Raw genomic sequence first — 22,618 nt, 5'->3', positions numbered from 1 at the left:
AAGTGAGGTCTGCAGATGCTGGAGATCAGAGCTGAAAATGTGTTGCTGGAAAAGCGCAGCAGGTCAGGCATACAGAACTAGCATACAGAACTGGCTCAAAAGTAGAAGACAGAGGGTGGTGGTGGAAGGTTGTTTTTCAGACTGGAGGCCTGTGACCAGTGGAGTGCCACAAGTATCGGTGCTGAGCCCTCTACTTTTTGTCATTTACATAAATGATTTGGATGCGAGCATAAAAGGTACAGTTAGTAAGATTAGATTAGATTAGATTGGATTAGATTAGATTAGATTTTAGATTAGATTAGATTAGATTACTTACAGTGTGGAAACAGGCCCTTCGGCCCAACAAGTCCACACTGACCCGCCGAAGCGCAACCCACCCATACCCCTATATTTACCCCTTATTACCTAACACTAAGGGCAATTTAGCATGGCCAATTCACCTAACCTGCACATCTTTGGACTGTGGGAGGAAACCGGAGCACCCGGAGGAAACCCACGCAGACACAGGGAGAACGTGCAAACTCCACACAGTCAGTCGCCTGAGTCGGGAATTGAACCCGGGTCTCTGGCGCTGTGAGGCAGCAGTGCTAACCACTGTGCCACCGTGCCGCCCACGGTGACACCGTGCCGCCCACGGTTTGCAGATGACACCAAAATTGGAGATGTAGTGGACAGCGAAGAGGGTTACCTCAGATTACAACAGGATCTGAACCAGATGGGCCAATGGGTTGAGAAAATGGCAGATGGAGTTTAATTCAGATAAATGCGAGGTGCTGCATTTTGGGAAAGCAAATCTTAGCAGGACTTATACACTTAATGGTAAGGTCCGCGGGAGTGTTGCTGAACAAAGAGACCTTAGAGTGCAAGTTCATAGCTCCTTGAAAGTGGAGTCACAGGTAGGATAGTGAAGAAGGCGTTTGGTATGCTTTCCTTTATTGGTCAGAGTATTGAGTACAGGAGTTGGGAGGTCATGTTGCAGCTGTACAGGACATTGGTTAGGCCACTGTTGGAATATTGCATGCAATTCTGGTCTCCTTCCTATCAGAAAGTTGTTGTGAAACTTGAAAGGATTCAGAAAAGATTTACAAGGATGTTGCTAGGGTTGGAGGATTTGAGCTATAGAGAGAGGCTGAACAGGCTGGGGCTGCTTTCCCTGGAGCGTCGGAGGCTGAGGGGTGACCTTATAGAGGTTTACAAAATTATGAGGGGCATGGATAGGATAAATTGACAAAGTTTTTTTTCCCTGGGGTCGGGGAGTCCAGAACTAGAGGGCATAGGTTTAGGGTGAGAGGGGAAAGATATAAAAGAGACCTAACGGGCAACTTTTTCACGCAGAGGGTGATACGTGTATGGAATGAGCTGCCAGAGGATGTGGTGGAGGCTGGTACAATTGCAACATTTAAGGGGCATTTGGACGGGTATATGAATAGGAAGGGTTTGGAGGGATATGGGCCAGGTGCTGTCAGGTGGGACTAGATTGGGTTGGGATATCTGGTCGGCATGGACAGGTTGGACCGAAGGGTCTGTTTCCATGCTGTACATCCCTATGACTCTATGATAACATTTGGAGGATTGGTGTTAGACTGAGATGTCAGGTTGAGACAGCTGAGGCACCAATGTGCAGATGCTGGAGCAGAGGAGAGAGCTGCAGGAGAATGGCATAGGGTTAACGCCTGGGAATAGGACAGACAGAAAAAACTAAAGAAAATAACATGCGCTTTACCAATCAATTACCTTGGTAACACCATTGACTCAACAACAATGGATAAAATCCACAGTCATCAAGGATGCTATATTATGGAACACACACAACCTTTTGTTTGTAACTGGTTTAAAGTTATAATAATGGTTTAAATTTAATTATGTTAACAAAATTATTACTAACATTATTCATTCATCTGCAAACACTGATAATGTTTAAACTTAATACGAAATACAAAATCTGTTACAACTCAATGTTGGTTCTTATTTTTAGGTCACGTTTATACAAGCAAAATAAATACTACAGCATTGCTAAGTAGAAGTGAATAAATTAATCCCGAGATATATAAACACCATTGCAACCAATATTATTTGGAAAAATTGCATCATAGAATTTCAATTACTTGCAACGCTTCTGGATTGTAAAAAGTATAAAAATTCTGAGAATCAAAAAAATACACAGCAAAAATCTTAATAAATCTATTCCTCTAAGTAAGGTAGAGCAACACTTCATTTCCAAATCACAATCGATGGGGGCACCATTATCTGATGTTAAACTGGTGAATTAAAATATTTGTTCCAGGCAGATTCAGTGGTTCTAAGTTTAACAAAAATTTAATCAAACTTTACAAATTTGTGTTCTGGAGGGAAGAAATAATGTAAACATTATGCCTGATTGTGTTCTTGAAGACATTTTTCATGTTCATTCTTCTTAATGGTTGTCTAAAATTGAGACACAAATAGGAGATTAAATCAGTACAAATTGTACATGTTGTGATAGATATTTACCTCAACCCATTTTTGGTCTGACTGCAAGACATAGGCAAGAATTGTAGCAGCGAACATTGTAGCAGTGGAGAGAACTATCAGGGCTTAAACCCAAGGAAGGTTGAGGAACTGCTATTTCTCATGGCTATGTAGGGAAGTTTTCTTTAGAAAGGTCATTACTAACATATATCTTTACAAGTTGGCAGCAGCTGCTGTTTAATGTATAACAACCAGTAGGGCAGATCCGACACTTCCCTGTTTGTCACTACCCAATTTCTGTCAGAGAGTTTAAAGCAGCCATTTTAATGCAATGGCACCAACCATAAACTTGTGTGGATTTTGAGATTGAAGGTTGTAGTGGTTTGTTTGGGAAATTCTGTAATCCAATTTGCCCCATGATGTGCTGTTTGAAGGTAGTGTTTGACTTTGATTTCTAGGCAGGTTCCTCATCTGGAACCAAACCTGAATGACTTCTCTGTCAAGAGAATTTATCGGCCAGGAGATATCGGAAGTCGACAGTTGGGCTCATGATAGTGCAGTAGGGGGAAACCGGGAAAATTAATCAAAATAATCTGGCTACCTGACGTGCTACCGCCTCGTTGAGGTGAGCACATGAAGGTGATGACAGAAGCCCTACTGCAGTAAGAATTTAATCAAACTAATTAGGAGCCAATTACAACAATGCAACAATTTTGACACTGTTACCCAGAGTGTATGCATTATATCAAGCAAGAGGCTGCACTGTAGTTGATGTAGTTTTAAAGGCAGCTATCAGAAAATGGCAAGGTTATTATCTTTGCATCTGAAAGCTGTGTCTTTGGAGTGAAGATGTCTCCTGACATAATGGGCCGAATGATAATATTCTTGTAGCAATTTTAACCTGACATAATCAACAGTGATTTACTTACCTGTTACTTTAAGTGGAAGTGCACAAAACATTTTGATCTAATTCTAGAGGGTGATGGTGGAGGGTTGTTTTTCGGACTGAGTGTTGCACCTTTACGGTAATTGCCACACAAGAGCAGAACCCAGGAATGTAATAACTGCATTCCCTAATGATCTGAACTCAGAAGACTTAGAATAAATTGTTAAGCTGTTTTCTAATCGAGATCACAGAGAACAAGTGAGAAGCAAATTCATTTCTTTCTATCAACACAACTTCCCTTTGTATAATGATACCAATAAATAAAACTGCTTTGCAACCCCATTTTTCTGCATTGGCTTAAAGCTGTTTGTTCATGACCTTTCTCCTGCATTCCATCCTTCTTGCAGTCTCCTACGACAGGAGGAGGACGGGGATGGGAGGGTGAAACCCTAAAAGGTAGTGAATACAACACATCATTCTGCATATGTGCCCAAAATCATTACTGCAACTGTGTGTTTTGAACCATGCAAGGAACCATGTCTTGGAAAGGCTTATTTAAGACAGGTTCCCAGGGAGCAATTTACCTTAAATGCTGCTAGCCAGGTTTTCTCGAACTTTCAGACACTTGCCAGTGAAAGGGAAACAATTCCTGCTCATGAAAGGAACTACCTTTTGCTGGACACGGAGGGCCGCAGGAGGCAGAAATGCTCCTCCAGTATCATAAGGAAGCCTTTGGCCTTAATTCTTATTCAAGTACTAATAACTGACTCTGTGACGCTAACATCTCCTCTTTCCCTAAGCCCTCATCTGCTGCTTTCTCCCTTTCCTGATTGCTGGGGACCAACAATCTCCATCTGTGATTCCTGTTATTTCTCTGCCCAGTAACTGGTCCATAACTTTGTCCAGCTGCCAGGAGGGTCAAAAACCTCTTTTTAAAATAAGCTCCTGCTATTAAATATAGCAGAAATCTAGGTCCTTAGCTTTCCTAATCATTCTCTGTGTCAGCAGCCCCTCACTGGCTTATTCTCTGTCATTATATGGAGTACTACAGCATAGAAACAGACTAGCCCATGCCAACCATGTTCCCAAACTAAACTAGTCCTACTTACCTGTGTTTGGCCCATTCTCCTCCAAATTTTCCGATTCACATACTTATCCAAATGTCTTTTAACTGTTGTAACTGTACCTGCATCCACCACTTCCTCTGGTAGTTCATTGCACACACACTAAACACACTGTGTAAAAGAAGTTGCCCCTCATGTCCTTTTTAAAACTTTATCCTCTCACCTCAAAAATATGCTCTCTAGTTTTGAACTACTTCCACCCTAGGGAAAAGACACTTGCTATTCATAATATCTATGCCTCTCAAGATTTTATAAACATCGATAAGGTCACCCCATAAATTTCTACGCTTCAGTGAAAAAAGTTCCAGCCCATCCAGAATCTCCCTATAACTCAAACCTTCCATTCCTGGCAACATCCTGGTAAAGCTTTTCTGAACCCTTCTCCAATTTAACAATGTCCTTCCTGTAGCAGAAATGCATATAGTACTCCAGAAGAGTCCTCACCAACATTCTGTACAACCTCAACATGAACATCCTAACTCCTATACTCAAAGATCTGAGCGATTAAGGCAAGCGTGCTAAACACCTTCTTAACCACTCTGTCTACGTCATACAAATTTCAAAGAATTATAAACCTGAACCCGAGGTTCTATTACATGACCCAGTTCCCCACTATTAATTGTATAAGTCCTGCCTTTTTTTGTTTTATGAAAATACAATACCTCGCATTTATCCAAATTAAACTCCATTTGCCACTCCTTAGTTCATTGACCTAATTGATCAAGATCTCTGTAATCTTAGATAACCTTCCTCACTGTCCACTATACCATCAATTCTGGTGTCACCCACAAACTTACTAACCTTGTCTCCTTTATTTTCATTCAAATTGTCTATATAAATGACAAACAAAAGGGGATCCAGTATCAATTCCTGTGGAACACCACTAGTCAGAGGCCTCCAGTCCAAAAAAGTGCTCTACCATCATCCATTATTTCCTACTATAAAGTGAATTTTGTATGCAATTGGTAAGGTCTCCCTGAATCCCATGTGATCTAAGTTTGCTGATTAGTTTACCATGCAGAACTTTGTCAAAGGTTTTACTAAAGTCCACGTAAACAACGACTACCACTCTGCTCTCATCAATCTTTTTGGTTACTTCCTCAAAAAAACTCAATCAAGGTTTGTGAGACATGATCTCCTTTACATAAAGCCATGCTGATTATCTCTAATCATTCCTTGTCTCTCCAAATGCGCATAAATCCTATCTTTCAGGATCCCCTCCAACAACTTACCCACCACTGATGTCAGGCTCACGGATCTTCCGTTCCCAAGCTTCTCCTTACAGCCTTTCTTAAAAGGCCTAACATTAGCCAAACTTCATATCTCCGGTACCTCACCTCGGGTTAATGATGATACAAACATTTCTACAAGGGATTCCACAATTTCCTCCCTAACTTTCCACAATGCCCTGGGATAGACTTGATCAGGTCCCAGAGATTTATTCATCTTATCACAGAATCCCTACAATATGGAAACAGACTAACAAGACCACACCAACCCTCTGAAGAGTAACCCACTCAGACCCATTCCCCCTAACCTATATTTACTTCTGACTAATGCACCTAACCTACACAGCCCTGAACACTCTGGGCAATTTAGAATGGCCGATTCACCTAACTTGTACATCTTTGGACTGTGGGAGGAAACCAGAGCACCCGGAGGAATCCCACACAGACACGGGGAGAATGTGCAAATTCCACACAGTTGCCCGAGGCTGAAATCGAACCCAGGTCCCTGGTGCTGTGAGGCAGCAATGCCAACCACTGAGCCACCGTGCCGCCCCTATGTTTTCTAAGGCCTCCAGCATTTCCTCTTCTGTAATGTGAACTGCTTCAAAACATCAATATTAATGACCCTGAGTTCTCTCGCCTCCATTCCTTTCTCCACAGTAAAAAAAACGATGAGAAGTATTTATTTAGTATCTCTTCCATCTCCTGTGGTTCAACATATGGATGACTCGTTGAGTCTATGACCTCTTTAAGAGGCCCCTCATTGATCCCTTCAAGGGACCCTATTCTCTCTTTAGTTGCTCTTTTGCTCCTAATGTACTTGTAGAATCTCTTTGGATTATCGTAAAGGCTCCTTTTCAAAACCAAGTATCCAAAACAGTCACCTCTGTCATTTCTATTTTTGGGCTGATTTCCAAATTGTGACTATAGTTACTTATTAAGTACCTTGTACATTCCCTTCTCATAAAATGCTTGCACTGATGCACAAGGTTGAACCCATGCTGTGCAACATTCATAACAAAAAGACCCAGCTGGTACATGTCTACGCTGAAGTGGACTTTAATGAGTCCATTAATGTGTTTGTTACTAATTTGCCACAGCATGATCTCAGTCCCTGACAGCAGACAGGATGGGATGCTTTTAGCCACTGACTGCAACAACTGCAGCCCATGATGTTACATGATTGCTCAACCTGAATAACTGCCCATCCAGGTCAATCCGCCACATGTTAAAATAAATAAAATCCTCTAAACTTTACAGAACTATCTGCCACTCAGCTTCTAATCTAATAGATGTGATTCTAAGACATTGGGCATAATTTTCTTTATTAGGGTTCCTCAACAGGTCTAATGTTAGCATGATTATGTACATTAGGGTTTTAGAATATTATGCTCTGCATTTTGTTGAAAGTACAAGTTGAAAATGTCAAGGTGAGCAAAACAGAGCCATTGGGTTCTGAAAAAAAAACAGAACAAGAATCTGTGTACATTTTAACATTGCTAAGAAAAATGAAAATTGATGCAATTGGATGCATGCTTGTAACACACTAGTTTTAGAGCTTAAGGGTGTGACTGGCAATAATGAGCATTTAACATGATATTAAAATGGTAGCTATGTTTGAAATGACAAGAATTCTTTTTCCAATGCAGGGCAAAATATCATTTTTTGAAGCTAAATGTGTGGTGATGAATCTTGGACAGCAACTTATGGACTTTCATGCTTTACAATCCCTTGCCTGATGCTGCTGTACTATTTACACGTAATAGTAAGCATCATTAGCTTCACTATTAAACGGACAGCAAATTCTGGCTTACATATTTCTTTCCACTGAACATAATTCATTTGCAAGCTAACACAAATGATATTTCTGTTTCAAAGATCAAACTATTAATTTAGTTTGAAGTTGAGAAGTTAACCTCACCTCTTTTTTTCTTGCAGTTTTTCCTGTTTTGATGGTCATTTTCATTTAATTGCTTCCTTAAGTCTTCGACTTTACTGTCATCAATATATTCATAGTCATGTTTGTCAGACAAATCCAAGTTATCAATATCCAAAGGAAGGCTTTTGGCTAAAGAAAAGATTTAAAGGGATGGTTTACAGAAACAAATTACAATAAAGCCACGTATCACATGTTAGTAATTGAGAAATTCACAAATATTACCATTTGATAATTATGGAGTTGACTAGCAATTTTCTTTTAATGCAGCCATCACCATGCAATTCAATAGCAATGATTCTCAAACTTTTTTCAGCAGCACCTCACTCCCTAACTCCATCCTAAACCACCACCAATAGTATATATTTGAACTCTCTACTCTGCTAAGTCTGTAGAGAGAAGAAATGTTACTATCTCTCACTCTCTCACACTCCTCTTTCTTCCTTGCCTCTAGTTCTGTTTTTCTTTTGCTGCCATTCCACTTCTGTTTATCTGTTTACTATTTAGTTTATGTTTTCTTCTAAAAATAGATATCATGGGTAGTTAAATCAAGTTGAGATAGAGATTAGTAAGAGTTTGCCTGAATGGGTTATGAGGCTAATTGGTTGAATGGCTTATTCATGTTCTTATTTTAATTCCTATCTTTGTATAAGCCCATAAAACCAGGAGCAGAAACTAGGCTTTTCAGTCTATTAAGGCCACGCCATCATTCAATGGGCTCATGGTTGATCTGATAATCCTCAACTCCACCTATCCACCTTTTCCCAATTACTATTGATTTCCTTTTTGATTAATAATCCATCTCCCTCAACCTTGAATATACTTAATGACCCAGCCTCAACAGCCCTCTGTGATAAAGAATTACATAGCTTCACTACCCTCTGACAGAAGAAGTTCCTCCTCATCTCTGTCTTAAATGTGTGATCACTAATAACGCCCTCAGGTCCTAGACTCTGCTCCAAGGGGAACCAACTTCTATGCATCTACCCTGTCAAATCATCTAAGAATCTTGTACGTTTCAAAAAGGTCACCTCACATTTTTCTACATTCCAATGAGTACAGGCCAAACCTACTCAACCTTTCCTCATAAGACAGTCCCTCCACCCTGGTATCAGCTGAGTGAACTTTTTCTGGACTGCCCCCTTCCTTACAAAATCGTTCACAGTATTCCAACTGTGATCTGACTAATGTCTTGTGTAGTTTTAACGAAACTCCCTACTTTTATACTCCATCCACTTTGAAATGAAGGCTAACATTCCACTTCCTTTCCCTATTAATTGCTAAATCTCAACTATTTCATATCTTTTCTCAGCTCCTGTTACATATTTATTCTCATCCTATGCCTTCGCTTCTTTTCACTTCCCCTTTTCCCCCAACCTTTTGGCTTTTGTTGGATTGGAAACTACAATGGTGAATAGTACAAGGCTGTCAATGAGGTTCAGGGAGGAGACCAGGACAGTGAAGGATGTCAGAGTGCAGAATCTAGCAGTCTGTGGAAACTGAGTAATCCAGCAAATGACAGCTCATTTATGGAGCTAATGGAAAGTGAAGAACACAAAGCACACAAAAAGTGGAACTTCAAAATTTTGCAGAAGGGAAAATTGGAGTCTAAGTGTAAGTTTGCAAAACAGATGAGCACACACTGTTTTACAAATTATTGTCAACTAGGTCTCAGTTCCTATTTAGTGGTCCGAGATAAGAGATTTCTTATTTTACTAACCACTGCATATTTTTGTGATTTATTTAAATTTATTGATAACTTATAAATTTATTTGATGTTAGTCACTCAAAATCCAGTATATTCCTTTAACTTGTGAATTTATAAAAATGGATCACAAACTTTGAAAATCAATGCAATGCTGTATTTTTGTCAATTTGTTGAAGAAATACAAGCCATGTACATTACAGAGCTCATCATCAACTGGCCAGAGATATAGATAATTGCTCCACACTCCAGTAGCAGACGAGCTGAAAGTTACAACCATTTCTCCTGACACTGCTGTTACTGAAAGTCTGGCTTTGGTTTCTTCTACAAAGGCAAAATCTGCTGGATGCTGGAAATCTAAAATAAAGACAGAAAATGCTGAAAATACCTAAGTGACCAGGAAGCATATTTGGAGAGACAAGAAGAGTTAATGCTTCAATCCGTGACCTATCATTATAACTCAAAATGTCAATACCCCACTGATGCTACCTGACCACCTAAATGGTTCAAGAAAGACTGTGCCTCCTGACACCCGTGAAAGGTTCACATTGAGCATGTGGAAAGTTCTGCACATGCACACTTCGTTAAACGTCCTGCCAGTAAAAATATGGTGACGCCCAAATAAGCCAATAAATATGAATGGAACGGAGAGACGTCACTGACAGTGCATGCACGTTTCGCACATACTTACTGAGGGGGTTTCAGAAGAAATTCCTGCCTCAAATTTCTGTTTATATTTCTAGCTGCTTCAATACTGCTTCATTCATTTAGATTTGGTGAGTCAAAATTGATAATTCAGTATTTCATTGATTTATTAGCTTTCTATCTGGGTAAGGGAGTCAGCTTTTAGAAAATCTAAGTTTACTTGCTTCTGGAATCAGCATTGAACCAAGGCCAATATTCAGGCAAGTTTATCTCATTTGATCTCAGCATTTCCCACCTAGACATGATTCCCAACAGAACTGTGGGGTCCATTGTATGTTTTGCCAATCACTAGCATTGAAAGCCCCAGCTAATGAGCATCATACCACTTGCTTCTGGAGAACAAACAGTACAACATAGTACACAACCACTGTGACAGGGTCATACTAGGGAACAATTACAAGTAATAATGACACAGAGAAGTGTTAACATCATGTTTAGCAGACTTGCAGCACACATTATTATATTGCTACAAAGAAGGACTGCACAATTATAGGATGCGTAATGCAACAATCTCAATATGTTGATCATATGAACCACGGCAGCTTCAAACTTTAACTAAATAATTGAAAAATAATGTTTTGTGAGAGTCCTCATTGTTACACACAGTATGTACATATGCAAAGATACACAAATAGCTTTGTAAAATTTTTATCAGAAATCAATGTCTCTCTCACAAAATCAACTGAATACCTTAACTATTATAACTCAAAATGTTGGATGAACTTGAGTGATCTCCTTTACCATTATAAGGCATATTTTCACTTTATGGACAAAATAAATGCGAAATTCACTGTTCACAGAATCAGTAGTTCACAGAGTTTATTCTTTCTGACAATGAATTTGGGAACTTCTGATTTGTCTTCAAATTCATCTAACCCAAACTGGCTACAGCTGGTAACTGCAGTTTAGTAAATGTGGTTTAAATTTAAAACTGTGGCCCTGTCTTGAAAGAAAATCAATTGCTTTGTAAGGAAACCTAAAACCAAATCCAAACACTGAATGTGAATTCATCTACTAGTGTGCATCCCTACAAATTATACCAATGCATTCTGACTTTTGACTCTTGAAAGTGCTGCTGCAATTCATGTATTACATACCTTTCAGCAGCATCACATTGGGTACTGGTAAAACGTAGTCTGAACTTTCTTTCATGTGGTCTGTAATTGTTACACTATGAAGAATATTTTCTGGTTTTGCAGCAATGTCAGGGATGTATTTCTGAGATCTTGGTTTGCATCTTGGCATTTCCATTGGTGAATTCTAATTTAAAAAAAAGACAGTGGTAAGTAGTATCAAAAAAAACCACAGAATATTCTAACACTGAATAATCATGTAACCTATAAGTAATGGTTTGAAACCTAGTTAAATTATGTCTTTCAGTTGCACCCTTTTGAGTTCCTCTACCTTCATCCAACAGCAACTTGATTTTTCCATTACTACTGTTCTCAGTAAACTTTACTAAGCTCCCTGTTCCCTAAAGCATCAACTTAAAAATGCTTCCCTCATTTACAAATCCCCGCATGATGTTTCCCTACTCTACCTTTGCAATATACTGAACCTTCATATCTCAAGCCTGTGTACTCCAACCAAGTAGGGCATTCTCTGCATTCTTGTCCTTCACTTAATCAGTAATGGAACAAACTATGCTGTCTCAACCAATCACTTGGAGAACACTCAAAAAACCTCTACCTTCATTCTCTCTCCTTTAAAAACTACCTCAAAAGATATTTTTGAATGATGGTTCTACATACATCCAACAAAGATCAAACAGCAATTCATCAAGGATCATTGAACAGCACCTATAAGCTCACAAATCTTATCATCTAGAAGCAAAAGGGCAGGCAAATGCATGGAAACACATCATATCCTGTAAGTTCCCCCCCAAACTCACATCTAGTTAGTGACTTGGAACGAGACTGTCATTCTTTCACTGCTGCAGGGACAAAGTCTTGGAACTCCCACCCTAGCATGTCTACATGTCCCTAGACCTGTAGCAGTTCAAGAGCGCAACTCACTTATTTCTCAACAGTAATTACGGATGGCCAATGGATGGTAACCTAACCAGTAAAGGCTGCATCCCATGAATGAACACATTTGTAAAACTCCATTCATGTCTAATGTAATTCTCTCCTTTCTTTAATCCATTAACAAGCAATCGTTTTGGTTTTGTAGAGTAAAGCTTGCAAGTATTATTACTTAACTTTGTCTTTACAAGTGCACTGAATCTTCATATCTCATTCACGCCTTGGTGAGTCAAAAAATCTCATTTTAGGAAGCTGGATTAAAGGTTTTAGACAGTGTGAGATAGAGATTTAAACCCAGACAGGACTGAAAGATTATAGTCTTATTATTTTTCTTTTTGTCTGACAGTTGTGTGAAATACATTTGTGTCATGAATCCAGTTACTCAAAGAGCATGTGAACAGAATATAAAACTGCCATATTTCAGCACAAATTGCCAGGCTAAGAGGTTTCATTAACAGTTGGAATTTTGCGAAGTGACTTAAAACAAATCACAGGCTACACAATTTATAACAAGCTCCAAGTTTCTATTAGATTTTTTTGGAAATGACGCATAATCTGATTATTAAAATGCCAGATAAACAATTATAAATAAAATTATTAATTACATTACATCGGATAGCAATACTTTAATCTGTTTGTTGGGGAGTAGTAGGTGCACTGTTACCACATATTTGATTATGTTTTACCCAACGTAGGATTGATAGGGCCTAATGTTAAATGCAAAAATCTTCAAAAGTGCTACGATTCCTCAACTTTCATCAAACATTTCAACAAAAATGCATACTTATTTTCAGTTGAGATTTAGTTAGTTGATGAGGGTCAATAACAAGGGACCATGCTTTCAGGTGAAAGGCAGGACGCTTAGAGGGATTTGCAGAAAAATGTTTTCATCCAGAGGGTGGTGGGAATCTGGAATGCACTGGTGGGAAGGCAATTGAGGGGGGGAATGCTCCCAACTTTAAAAGTACTTGGATGACCACTTGAAACATTGTGACATTCAAGGTCAAGTGCTGGAAAGTGAGACTAGTGTGGATTTACATTAGTGTTTTGTCAATGCAGACTCAATGGGACCTTGGCATTTTCCATACTGTATGATTTAATGATTCTATAAATGAGTCTGAATGGGGTGGAAGTGCAGTGACCAGGATGTAAGGTGACTGGAGACCCCAATGCCTGACGGTGCTCTGACTTAGTCCTAGGTAGGAAAACTTGATAATGCCTTCCCACCTGGAGGCCAACTGCGGCCATTGAACTCTGGGATGGGGTCGTAGGAACACCCAGTTCCATTAGAGGCAGGAATAGAGGAACCTGGAGGTAAACTTCTCCTTCCTACCCCCTCACCACCACCTTCTCAGAGGCAATTAATGACAGGCAAAAAATGCTGGTCAGCCAGCATGCCCACATCCAATGAATAAAAATGAACTCACTTCTCTCAATTAAACCTCCCTTTTGGATCCTGATGCATCCTCTGCAAACACCTTGTTACCTGCTGAATTGTAATACTAGCAGTGGGCACTGCTCCTGGTAGTGTTGTAGATAATATAGCACTGCTGGCTTCTGCCACCTTACACCAGGGTTTCCAAAGTGAAATTCCTTTCCAGAATTGCTAACACCTCCTCCTTGTGAACCTCTAGTAGCCTGTATCTCAATATTCTCCTTGACAACATCATCTTTCTTCTGTGTGAATACTGACAAAAAATAGTCATTTAGTGCTTCCCTTATCTCCTTGGACTCCACACACAACGTCCCACTACTATCCTTGATTGGCCCTAATCATTCTCTAGTCATTCATTTATTCCTGATAAACCTATAGAAAGCTTTAGGGTTTCCCTTGATCCTAACTGCCAACGACTTCTCATGTCCCCTCCTGTCTCTTCTTAGCTCTCTCTTTCGGTCCTTTCTGGCTAACTTGTAACTCTCAAGCGCTCTAACTGAACTTTCACCTCTCATTTGGACATAAGCCTTCTTCTTCCTCTTGACAAGAGATTCAACTTCTTTAGTCAACCATGGCTCCCTCGCTCAACCACTTCCTCCCTGCCTGACAGGTACACACTTATCAAGGATACGCAGTAGCTGTTCCTTGAATAAGCTCCACATTTCAATTGTGCCCGTCCCCTGCAGTTTCCTTCCCTATCCTATGCAGCCTAAATCTTGCCTAATCGCATCAATAATTGCCTTTCCACCAGCTATAACTCTTGCCCTGCGGTATATACTTATTCCTTTCCATTGCTAAAGTAAACATATCCGAATTGTGGTCACTATCCCCATAGTGTTCACCCATCTCCAAATCTAACACCTGGCCGGGTTCATTACCCAGTACCAAATCCAATGTGGCCTCGCCCCTTGTTGGCTTGTCTACATACTGTGTCAGGAAACCCTCCTGCAAGCTTGGACAAATACTGACCCATCGAAAGTACTATAACTGTAGCATTTCCAGTCACTATTTGGAAAGTTAAAGTCCCCCGTAACAATTACCCTGTTACTCTCGCTCTTATCCATAATCATCTTTCCTCTACATCTCTAGAATTATCTTAAATATTTTTAAATACAGTAACTGCAATATAAAACATTGTCATACTGAAACATTTTTATTTCTAGCCTCTTGAACTAAAGAAAAAAACCAAACATCTGCTGTATGACACTTTTGATTACATACGTGTTTTCTAAGCTTTCCAAAGACAGGCTTGTGTTTGAGTTATGATTTCAACTACCCTCCCCACAAACCTAAATTGTCCTCCTTCCCTACTGAATACATTCATGGGTTTGTTTCACAAACATTGGTTACCCTCCCCTACTTTACCAAAGTGAACCGTATTGTTGAGACGGACCGTATTGTTGAAGAGGAGAGTGTGAAACAGACTGGTAAGCTAGAGGAGATACTTGTTAGGAAGGAAGATGTGTTGGACATTTTGAACAGCTTGAGGATAGACAAGTCCCCCGGGCCTAACGGGATATATCCTAGGATTATGTGGGAAGCAAGAGAGGAAATTGCAGAACCAATGATCTTTTCGTCTTCACTGTCAACGGGGGTGGTACCAGAGGACTGGAGAGTGGCGAATGTTGTGCCCCTGTTCAAAAAAGGGAATAGGGATAACCCCGGGAATTACAGGCCAGTTAGTCTTACTTCGGTGGTAGGCAAAGTAATGGAAAGGGTACTGAGGGATAGGATTTATGAGTATCTGGAAAGACACTGCTTGATTAGGGATAGCCAGCACGGATTTGTGAACGGTAGGTCTTGCCTTACAAGTCTTATTGAATTCTTTGAGGAGGTGACCAAGCATGTGGATGAGGGTAGAGCAGTGGATGTAGTGTACATGGATTTTAGTAAGGCATTTGATAAGGTTCCCTATGGTAGGCTTATGCGGAAAGTCAGGAGGCATGGGATGGAGGGAAATTTGGACAGTTGGATAGAAAACTGGCTAACCGGTAGAAGTCAGAGAGTGGTGGTAGATGGTAAATATTCAGCCTGGAGCCCAGTTACAAGTGGAATTCCGCAGGGATCAGTTCTGGGTCCTCTGCTGTTTGTAATTTTTATTAATGACTTGGGAGAGGGAGTCGAAGGGTGGGTCAGTAAATTTGCAGACGATACGAAGATTGGTGGAGTTGTGGATAGTGAGGAGGGCTGTTGTCGGCTGCAAAGGGACTTAGATATGATGCAGAGCTGGGCTGAAGAGTGACAGATGGAGTTCAACCCTGTCAAGTGTGAGGTTGTCCATTTTGGAAGGACAAATAAGAATACGGAATACAAGGTTAACGGTAGGGTTCTTGGTAAGGTGGAGGAGCAGAGGGATCTTGGGGTCTATGTTCATAAATCTTTGAAAGTTGCCACTCAGGTGGATAGAGCTTGTAAGAAGGCCTATGGTGTATTAGCGTTCATGAGCAAAGGGATTGAATTCAAGAGTCGTGAAGTGATGTTGCAGCTGTACAGGACCTTGGTTAGGCCACATTTGGAGTATTGTGTGCAGTTCTGGTCGCCTCACTTTAGGAAAGATGTGGAAGCTTTGGAGAGGGTGCAGAGAAGATTTACCAGGATGTTGCCTGGAATGGAGAATAGGTCGTACGAGGATAGGTTGAGAGTGTTAGGCCTTTTCTCATTGGAACGGCGAAGGATGTGGGGTGACTTGATAGAGGTGACTTTATAAGATGATCAGAGGAATAGATAGAGTAGACAGTCAGAAACTTTTTCCCCAGGTACAACAGAGTGTTACAAGGGGACATAAATTTAAGGTGAAGAGTGGAAGGTATAGGAGGGGATGTCAGGGGTAGGTTCTTTACCCAGAGTGTGGTGGGGACATGGAATGCACTGCCTGTGGGAGTGGCAGACTCAGAATCATTGGCGACCTTTAAGCGGCAATTGGATAGGTACATGGATTGGTGCTTAAGCTAGGACAAATGTTCGGCACAACATCGTGGGCCGAAGGGCCTGTTCTGTGCTGTATTATTCTATGAACAATTATTCAAGCATTAACTTCTGCAACAACACAGAAACTCTTAGCAGCCATCGGCCAGATGGTTCCCCTAGCCTGTTCACCATTCAATAACACGATGGCTGAACTCTCCTGCTCTATCCTTGTGTCCTGCACTTCCCTTATTGTCCAAAAAAAATCAATCAATCAATCCCAATCTGAATATACTCTTTAATCAAGTTTCCAGACATCCCTAGGGTAGAGAAATCCAAAGATTTGCACCATGCTGATTGAAAAAAATCTTCATATCAGTCCTGAATTACCTCCTCCTTACCCAGAGACTATGATCCCTACTTCCAAACTCTAAAGTCTGGGGAACTATCCTCTCATATCTATCCTGTCAACTCCTCTGTGAATTTTACACCTTTCAATGAGATAAAACTACTTAACAGCTGGGCGAGATGAGACAGTAAAAACCCTCCTTGCTCCATAGCTGGCCAAATACATTTCCAGATTCATTTTTCTGAGTAGCAACCCAGAATAATTATTGAACTTTTCTTCTCTTCTGAGAAACAAGACTCTCAGGCTAATTGTCATGCTCTCATTGTCATTCTGCCCGGGATAATCTGATTTAGTACTTGGGATCTTCCTACTCTGTACATCTCAACTAAATAGTTAACAGACTTTGAACCAAGCTGTTTCTTCTAATATCCTTCTGATGTACTCCACTCTAGTCACTTTAAAGGTTTGAATTTTCATTGCTTTTGCTTTTAAATAAAAGTAACTGCTTCGTGTAAACAATTCTAAATCCTCAGTATTGCTGTCCCTCTTTGATATAAAGTATTGCCTTACCTTTGGAGACTTATGGGGAGTCCGTTTTCGAGGTTGAGGTGGGTACAGTCTCAATATTTTTGTTGATGATATCGGTGATTGAGGTTTTTTTGGAGGACGGGGAGGAGGATGCAATGTGGAATTTTCATATCTCCGCAGCATGTAGTACACATCTTCGCTGATCTCCTCTACAATGGTTTTTGGAGTAGAACATGGAACATTTACTGCTGGCCTCTGTAACATTTGAACGGACAAGTTGACTCGCTGAACTGGAATTTTGAAACATTCTGAAGGACTGTCCAGCATGCTCACGAGCAAGCATGGATCTGTAATTTCTTCCTCAATTCGTAATGAAGGCAAGGCTGCTAAATTGTCATTGATTGACAAATCTCTTACGGATACTTTAACATTAAAGGGAAGGCTAAAATGTTCACAAATGTCAGAAATATTGTACTGCTTTTTATCATGAATAACTTCAACAAAGCTTCCTTCCATATATGTAGGAAGGAGGACTTGTTCATAGTCTTTTCCCACAATTTTTTCACAAGCCAGTGCTTCAACTATCCGTTTATCTCCTTCCCAGCTGACTTCAGTGCTCTGACATTGATGAACAAGAAACTGGTCACCCACCTCTACAGACGAAAACTCTGCATACTCGGATTCAAACATCTTTGTTGCAATGACGTGCAAGTGGTCATTGTTGTTTATTGCCAGCTTCAGATCATACACTGTTGGGAACTCTCTCGGTCTTCTTTTGAATCGTCCTTTGTAGGTTTTGGGAATTAAAAAGTGCTTTTTATTTAAATCGCTTCTGTTCTCCGATGCAATCGCTTTCTTGGCAAAGTGCTTCTCGTGAATAACTATTATTCGTTCTGCTCTCAGGGAATTGTAAATGTGCTGGTGGTCAGGGCACTCAATTATTTCAGCCAATATGGGGAAGTCTTCATCCGGTCTTTTAAAAACATCAATTAATGTCAGAGGCTGTACAAAGGAGTTAATGTCATAAAGCTCTGTCACGTCTATAACCTCTACATCAAGGTTAGATGGTATGTATACAATATCCTTTCGGACTGAAGAAATAATTAAGAGAGAAAATAAAATCAGTTGCTTTTCTTCACTGAAACACACAAAATTATTTGTCACAGTTTGGAGTCAAGAGATGCTTTCGAAACGTCACATTTTAATTCCACCCTTCCTAACACCTCCTTACTGTTCTTCCTCTGAAACGTGCAGAAGAAACCAAATGAATAACTGTTCATGCTGGCAGATGCAATAATGCAAAGGTTTCCAAAGGAATGCTCCCCATGCCAACCACACACCTCACTCCTCACCATCTTTAAAATAGAACTACCAGAGTAAAAACAGAACCATAGGGATTGGACTTGAGCACTGCCACTACAAAATGTTGATACTTCTCTGTAGTAAATGTTTATTTTTTCTTTCTTCCTACACATAGTTTCTACAACTGCTGAAAATCTTTTATGGGGGCAAGTGACAAAGGTGCGAATCATAAGATAAAATGGTGAATAAAATGGAATATTTGTGCCCTGACACTGGTGAGAAATATATGATCTTAAAACAAAATGGTCACATATAGAACAACTTATTAAATTCTACATAGCTGCTCTGTGGAAACTACACAATTTCTTCTTGCAAATTTCCTGCTTTTCGATTGTCTCTAAAGGAAGAAGGAGAAAGTGAGTTCTGCAGATGCTGGAGATCAAAGTTGAAACTTTATTGCTGGAACAGCACAGCAGGTCAGGCAGCATCCAGGGAACAGGAGATTCGACGTTTCGGGCACAGGCCCTTCTTCAGGAATGAGCAGAGAGTGTTCAGCAGGAGAAGATAAAAGGTAGGGAGGAGGGACTTGGAGGAGGGGCGTTGGAAATGTGATAGGTGGAAAGAGGTCAAGGTGAGGGGGATAGGTCGGAGTAGGATGGAGGCAGAGAGGTCAAGAAGAAGACTGCAGGTCAGGAAGGCGGTGCCGGGCTGGAGGGATTCGGCTGAGACAAGGTGGGGGGAGGGGGGATGAAGAAACTGGTAAAGTCCAAGTTCATCCCCTGTGGTTGGAGGGTTCCCAGTCGGAAGATAAGACGCTCCTCCTCCGACCGTCGCGTTGTTGTGGTTTGCCGGTGGAGGAGTCCAATGACCTGCATATCCTCGGTGGAGTGGGAGGGGGAGTTGAAATGCTGTGCTACAGGGTGGTTGGGTTGGTTCGTCCGGGTGGCCCAGAGGTGCTCTCTGAATCGCTCCGCAAGTAGGCGGCCTGTCTCCCCAATATAGAGGAGGCCACACCGGCTGCAGCGGATGCAGTAGATGATGTGGGTGGAGGTGCAGGTGAATCTGTGGCGGATATGGAAGTTTCCTTTGGGGCCTTGGAGAGAAGTGAGGGGGGAGGTGTGGGCGCAAGTGTTGCACCTCCTGCGGTTGCAAGGGAAGGTGCCGGGAGTGGAGGTTGGGTCGGTGGGGGGTGTGGATCTGACAAGGGAGTCGCGGAGGGAGTGGTCTCTACGGAAAGCTGATAGGGGAGGGGAGGGAAATATATCCTTGGTGCTGGGGTCTGTTTGGAGGTGGCGGAAGTGACAGCGGATGATGCGCTGTACATGGAGATTGGTGGGGTGGTAGGTGAGTACCAGTGGGGTTCTGTCGTGGTGGCGGTTAGAGGGGCGGGGCTCAAGGGCGGAGGAGCGGGAAGTGGAGGAGATGCGGTGGAGGGCACCGTCGACCACGTCGGGGGGGAAATTGCGGTCCTTGAAGAAGGAGGCCATCTGTGTTGTACGTATTTTGAACTGGTCCTCCTGGGAGCAGATGCGGCGGAGTCGAAGGAATTGGGAGAATGGGATGGCGTTTTTACAGGGGGCAGGATGGGAGGAGGTGTAGTCCAGGTAGCTGTGGGAGTCGGTTGGTTTGTAGTAGATGTCCGTGTTGATTCGGTCGCCTGAGATAGAAACAGAAAGGTCTAGGAAGGGGAGGGAGGAGTCCGAGACTGTCCAGGTGAATTTAAGGTCGGGGTGGAAGGTGTTAGTGTAGTGGATGAACTGTTCAACCTCCTCGTGGGAGCACGAGGTAGCGCCGATACAGTCATCAATGTAGCGAAGGAAAAGATGGGGGGTGGGGCCAGTGTAGTTGCGGAAGATGGATTGTTCCACATACCCTACGAAGAGGCAGGCATAGCTGGGGCCCATGCGGGTGCCCATGGCTACTCCTTTTGTTTGGAGAAAGTGGGAGGATTGGAAAGAAAAGTTGTTCAGGGTGAGGACCAGTTCGGTCAGTCGAAGGAGGGTGTCGGTGGAAGGGTACTGGGTGGTACGGCGGGAAAGGAAGAAGCGGAGTGCTTTGAGTCCTTCGTGATGGGGGATGGAGGTGTACAGGGACTGGATGTCCATGGTGAAGATGAGGCGTTGGGGACCGGGGAAGCGGAAATCCTGGAGGAGGTGGAGGGCGTGGGTGGTGTCACGAACGTAGGTGGGGAGTTCTTGGACTAATGGGGACAGGACCGTGTCGAGGTATGCCGAGATGAGTTCGGTTGGGCAGGAGCAGGCTGAGACGATGGGTCGTCCGGGGCAGTCAGGTTTGTGGATTTTGGGCAGGAGGTAGAAACGGGCGGTGCGGGAGAAGCATTGCAACACTAATTTTATATCTTTTGACTCATCTTTACATAAATAACTACACAGATCTAAACATCAAATATGCATTTATTGAACTCTCAATGTCTGCATCTTTGAGCAAACACAAGGATGTAGGTTTGCCTATGGGAACCTCAGAAATTGCTCCTATATTTCTATCAGTTAAAAGGCTAGGGCATGTCTGTGAGCATATTCCTGAACTTCTGCCCCTGGTGGGTAATGTACAAAGGACAGAAAACAGTTACCCAATCACAAATGAACCAGTACCTGGGAATTACTGAAGATTCAAATGTTAGGTAAGCTCCAGCAAGCTCATGCATAGGTTGTATGTTTGTCTGAAAACAGGTTTGGATAAATCAAGACTTGTATAACTGACCAGAATGAGCTATGTGCCATTTTAACTATGATGCCCTTTAAATTTGTTTAATTTATTAAGTTGTGATTGTTAGATAATCCAAAATCTATATGTGGGGCAAGCATCTCAGCAAAACACTTCTGAAATTTTACAAATTTTTAATGCTCGCCTAACTAGCAATTATTTTCTTTTAAACTGAGAATGAAAACCGTATAGATTCTATTAACTTTGCGAATTATGAATGTCTACACTTGTATGCTCCTTTTATATAGAGCAGACTTTGTTTTGACACTCTGTTCTACTTTACAACTGACCTTTGTTATAGCAAGTGTTAATTTATGATTTTGTAACAGAATGACTGTGATAAACCGCTGACAAATTGGCAAGTATTTTACTCTCTTATTCTTAACCCACACATTCTATCTATCGTTAAGTTGGTTCCCAAGTTGTGGGTGGGCAGGTGCAAAAGCAGAAAATCTCAAACTATTTGTTTAGCTTAAAAAGTAGAATACAATTGACAAAAAATGCAATGTTTTGCTTACATTTCATCACTGCCTGTATTTCATACACAGGCACCAGGCTCAGGTCATTTTGAAGATACTCATTATAAGGATTTGGATCCCAAGCAGTCAATGTTTTTGCAAGCTTCACAACTCTCCTTCGGTGTTTAGGCATCTTCCATTCTATAATCTCCTTCAGTGTATAAAACTGGTCATCTTCACATTCGCAAAATGTTCCTTCATAGGACAGTGGAAGCCTCAATGTCTCATTTTTATCTCCTCTGTTAACAGTACAATTCACATACTGCTCTCCATCCACTTCGGCCAGCGAGTTTAGCACTATGTGTTCGTGTTCTGTTATTAAGATGTCACCCACCTGAATATCCACATCACTGAAAAAGTGAGGCTGGCCCAAACGATTGTGCCCAATTTGTACTGACTTTGTAATGTCACCAACACTAGTGTAGGGGCTTGGATCAGCAATAATCTTGAAGAAACCTGATGCAAGAATCATTCAAAGTTAAATGTCAGATGTTAACTTCTATATCCAAACACATGGTATAGCTTAAATGCTATATCAATTTATTTCCTTTACATGCATTGGTTGTTGCAGCAAATACATACAGATGGTTTCACATATTGATGCAACTTTGCTTGAATTTCCATGTAGACCCAGATCAGATCAATGTCATGGGTATCAATTAGATTCTGAAGCAAAATTTAAACCACTTATGTTATGCATAAATTATTTCTATATTAAACATGCCCATTTTGAACTTATTGCTTTTGTTGTTCACCAATTATAGATTACTGCCAAAACGTTTTTAAGACATTGTGTAAACC

The 22,618-nt window shown here is 41.2% G+C and overlaps 1 protein-coding gene across 1 annotated transcript in view; it reads right to left on the bottom strand.

Moving 5' to 3' along the window:
* Positions 1 to 1,804: 1,804 nt before the first annotated feature.
* themis (thymocyte selection associated) overlaps positions 1,805 to 22,618 on the bottom strand; it is a 48,968-nt gene continuing 28,154 nt past the window's right edge. Inside the window, exons 3-7 of the mRNA XM_043683711.2 lie at positions 21,818 to 22,273; positions 17,316 to 18,364; positions 11,131 to 11,293; positions 7,609 to 7,755; positions 1,805 to 2,424 (exon numbers count right to left, since the gene is read on the bottom strand). Coding sequence (XP_043539646.2) covers positions 2,414 to 2,424; positions 7,609 to 7,755; positions 11,131 to 11,293; positions 17,316 to 18,364; positions 21,818 to 22,273 — 1,826 coding nt within the window. The 3' untranslated portion in view covers positions 1,805 to 2,413. The remainder of the gene's footprint in view (positions 2,425 to 7,608; positions 7,756 to 11,130; positions 11,294 to 17,315; positions 18,365 to 21,817; positions 22,274 to 22,618) is intronic.

This window comes from Chiloscyllium plagiosum, unplaced genomic scaffold (genome assembly GCF_037043375.1).
Source record: "Chiloscyllium plagiosum isolate Xiang-an unplaced genomic scaffold, Cpla_swu_hap1 HiC_scaffold_3, whole genome shotgun sequence".
In the NCBI taxonomy this organism is placed as follows: domain Eukaryota; kingdom Metazoa; phylum Chordata; class Chondrichthyes; order Orectolobiformes; family Hemiscylliidae; genus Chiloscyllium; species Chiloscyllium plagiosum.
The sequence above is the reverse complement of the archived record's forward strand: the minus strand, read 5'-3'. Positions and strand labels throughout refer to the sequence as shown.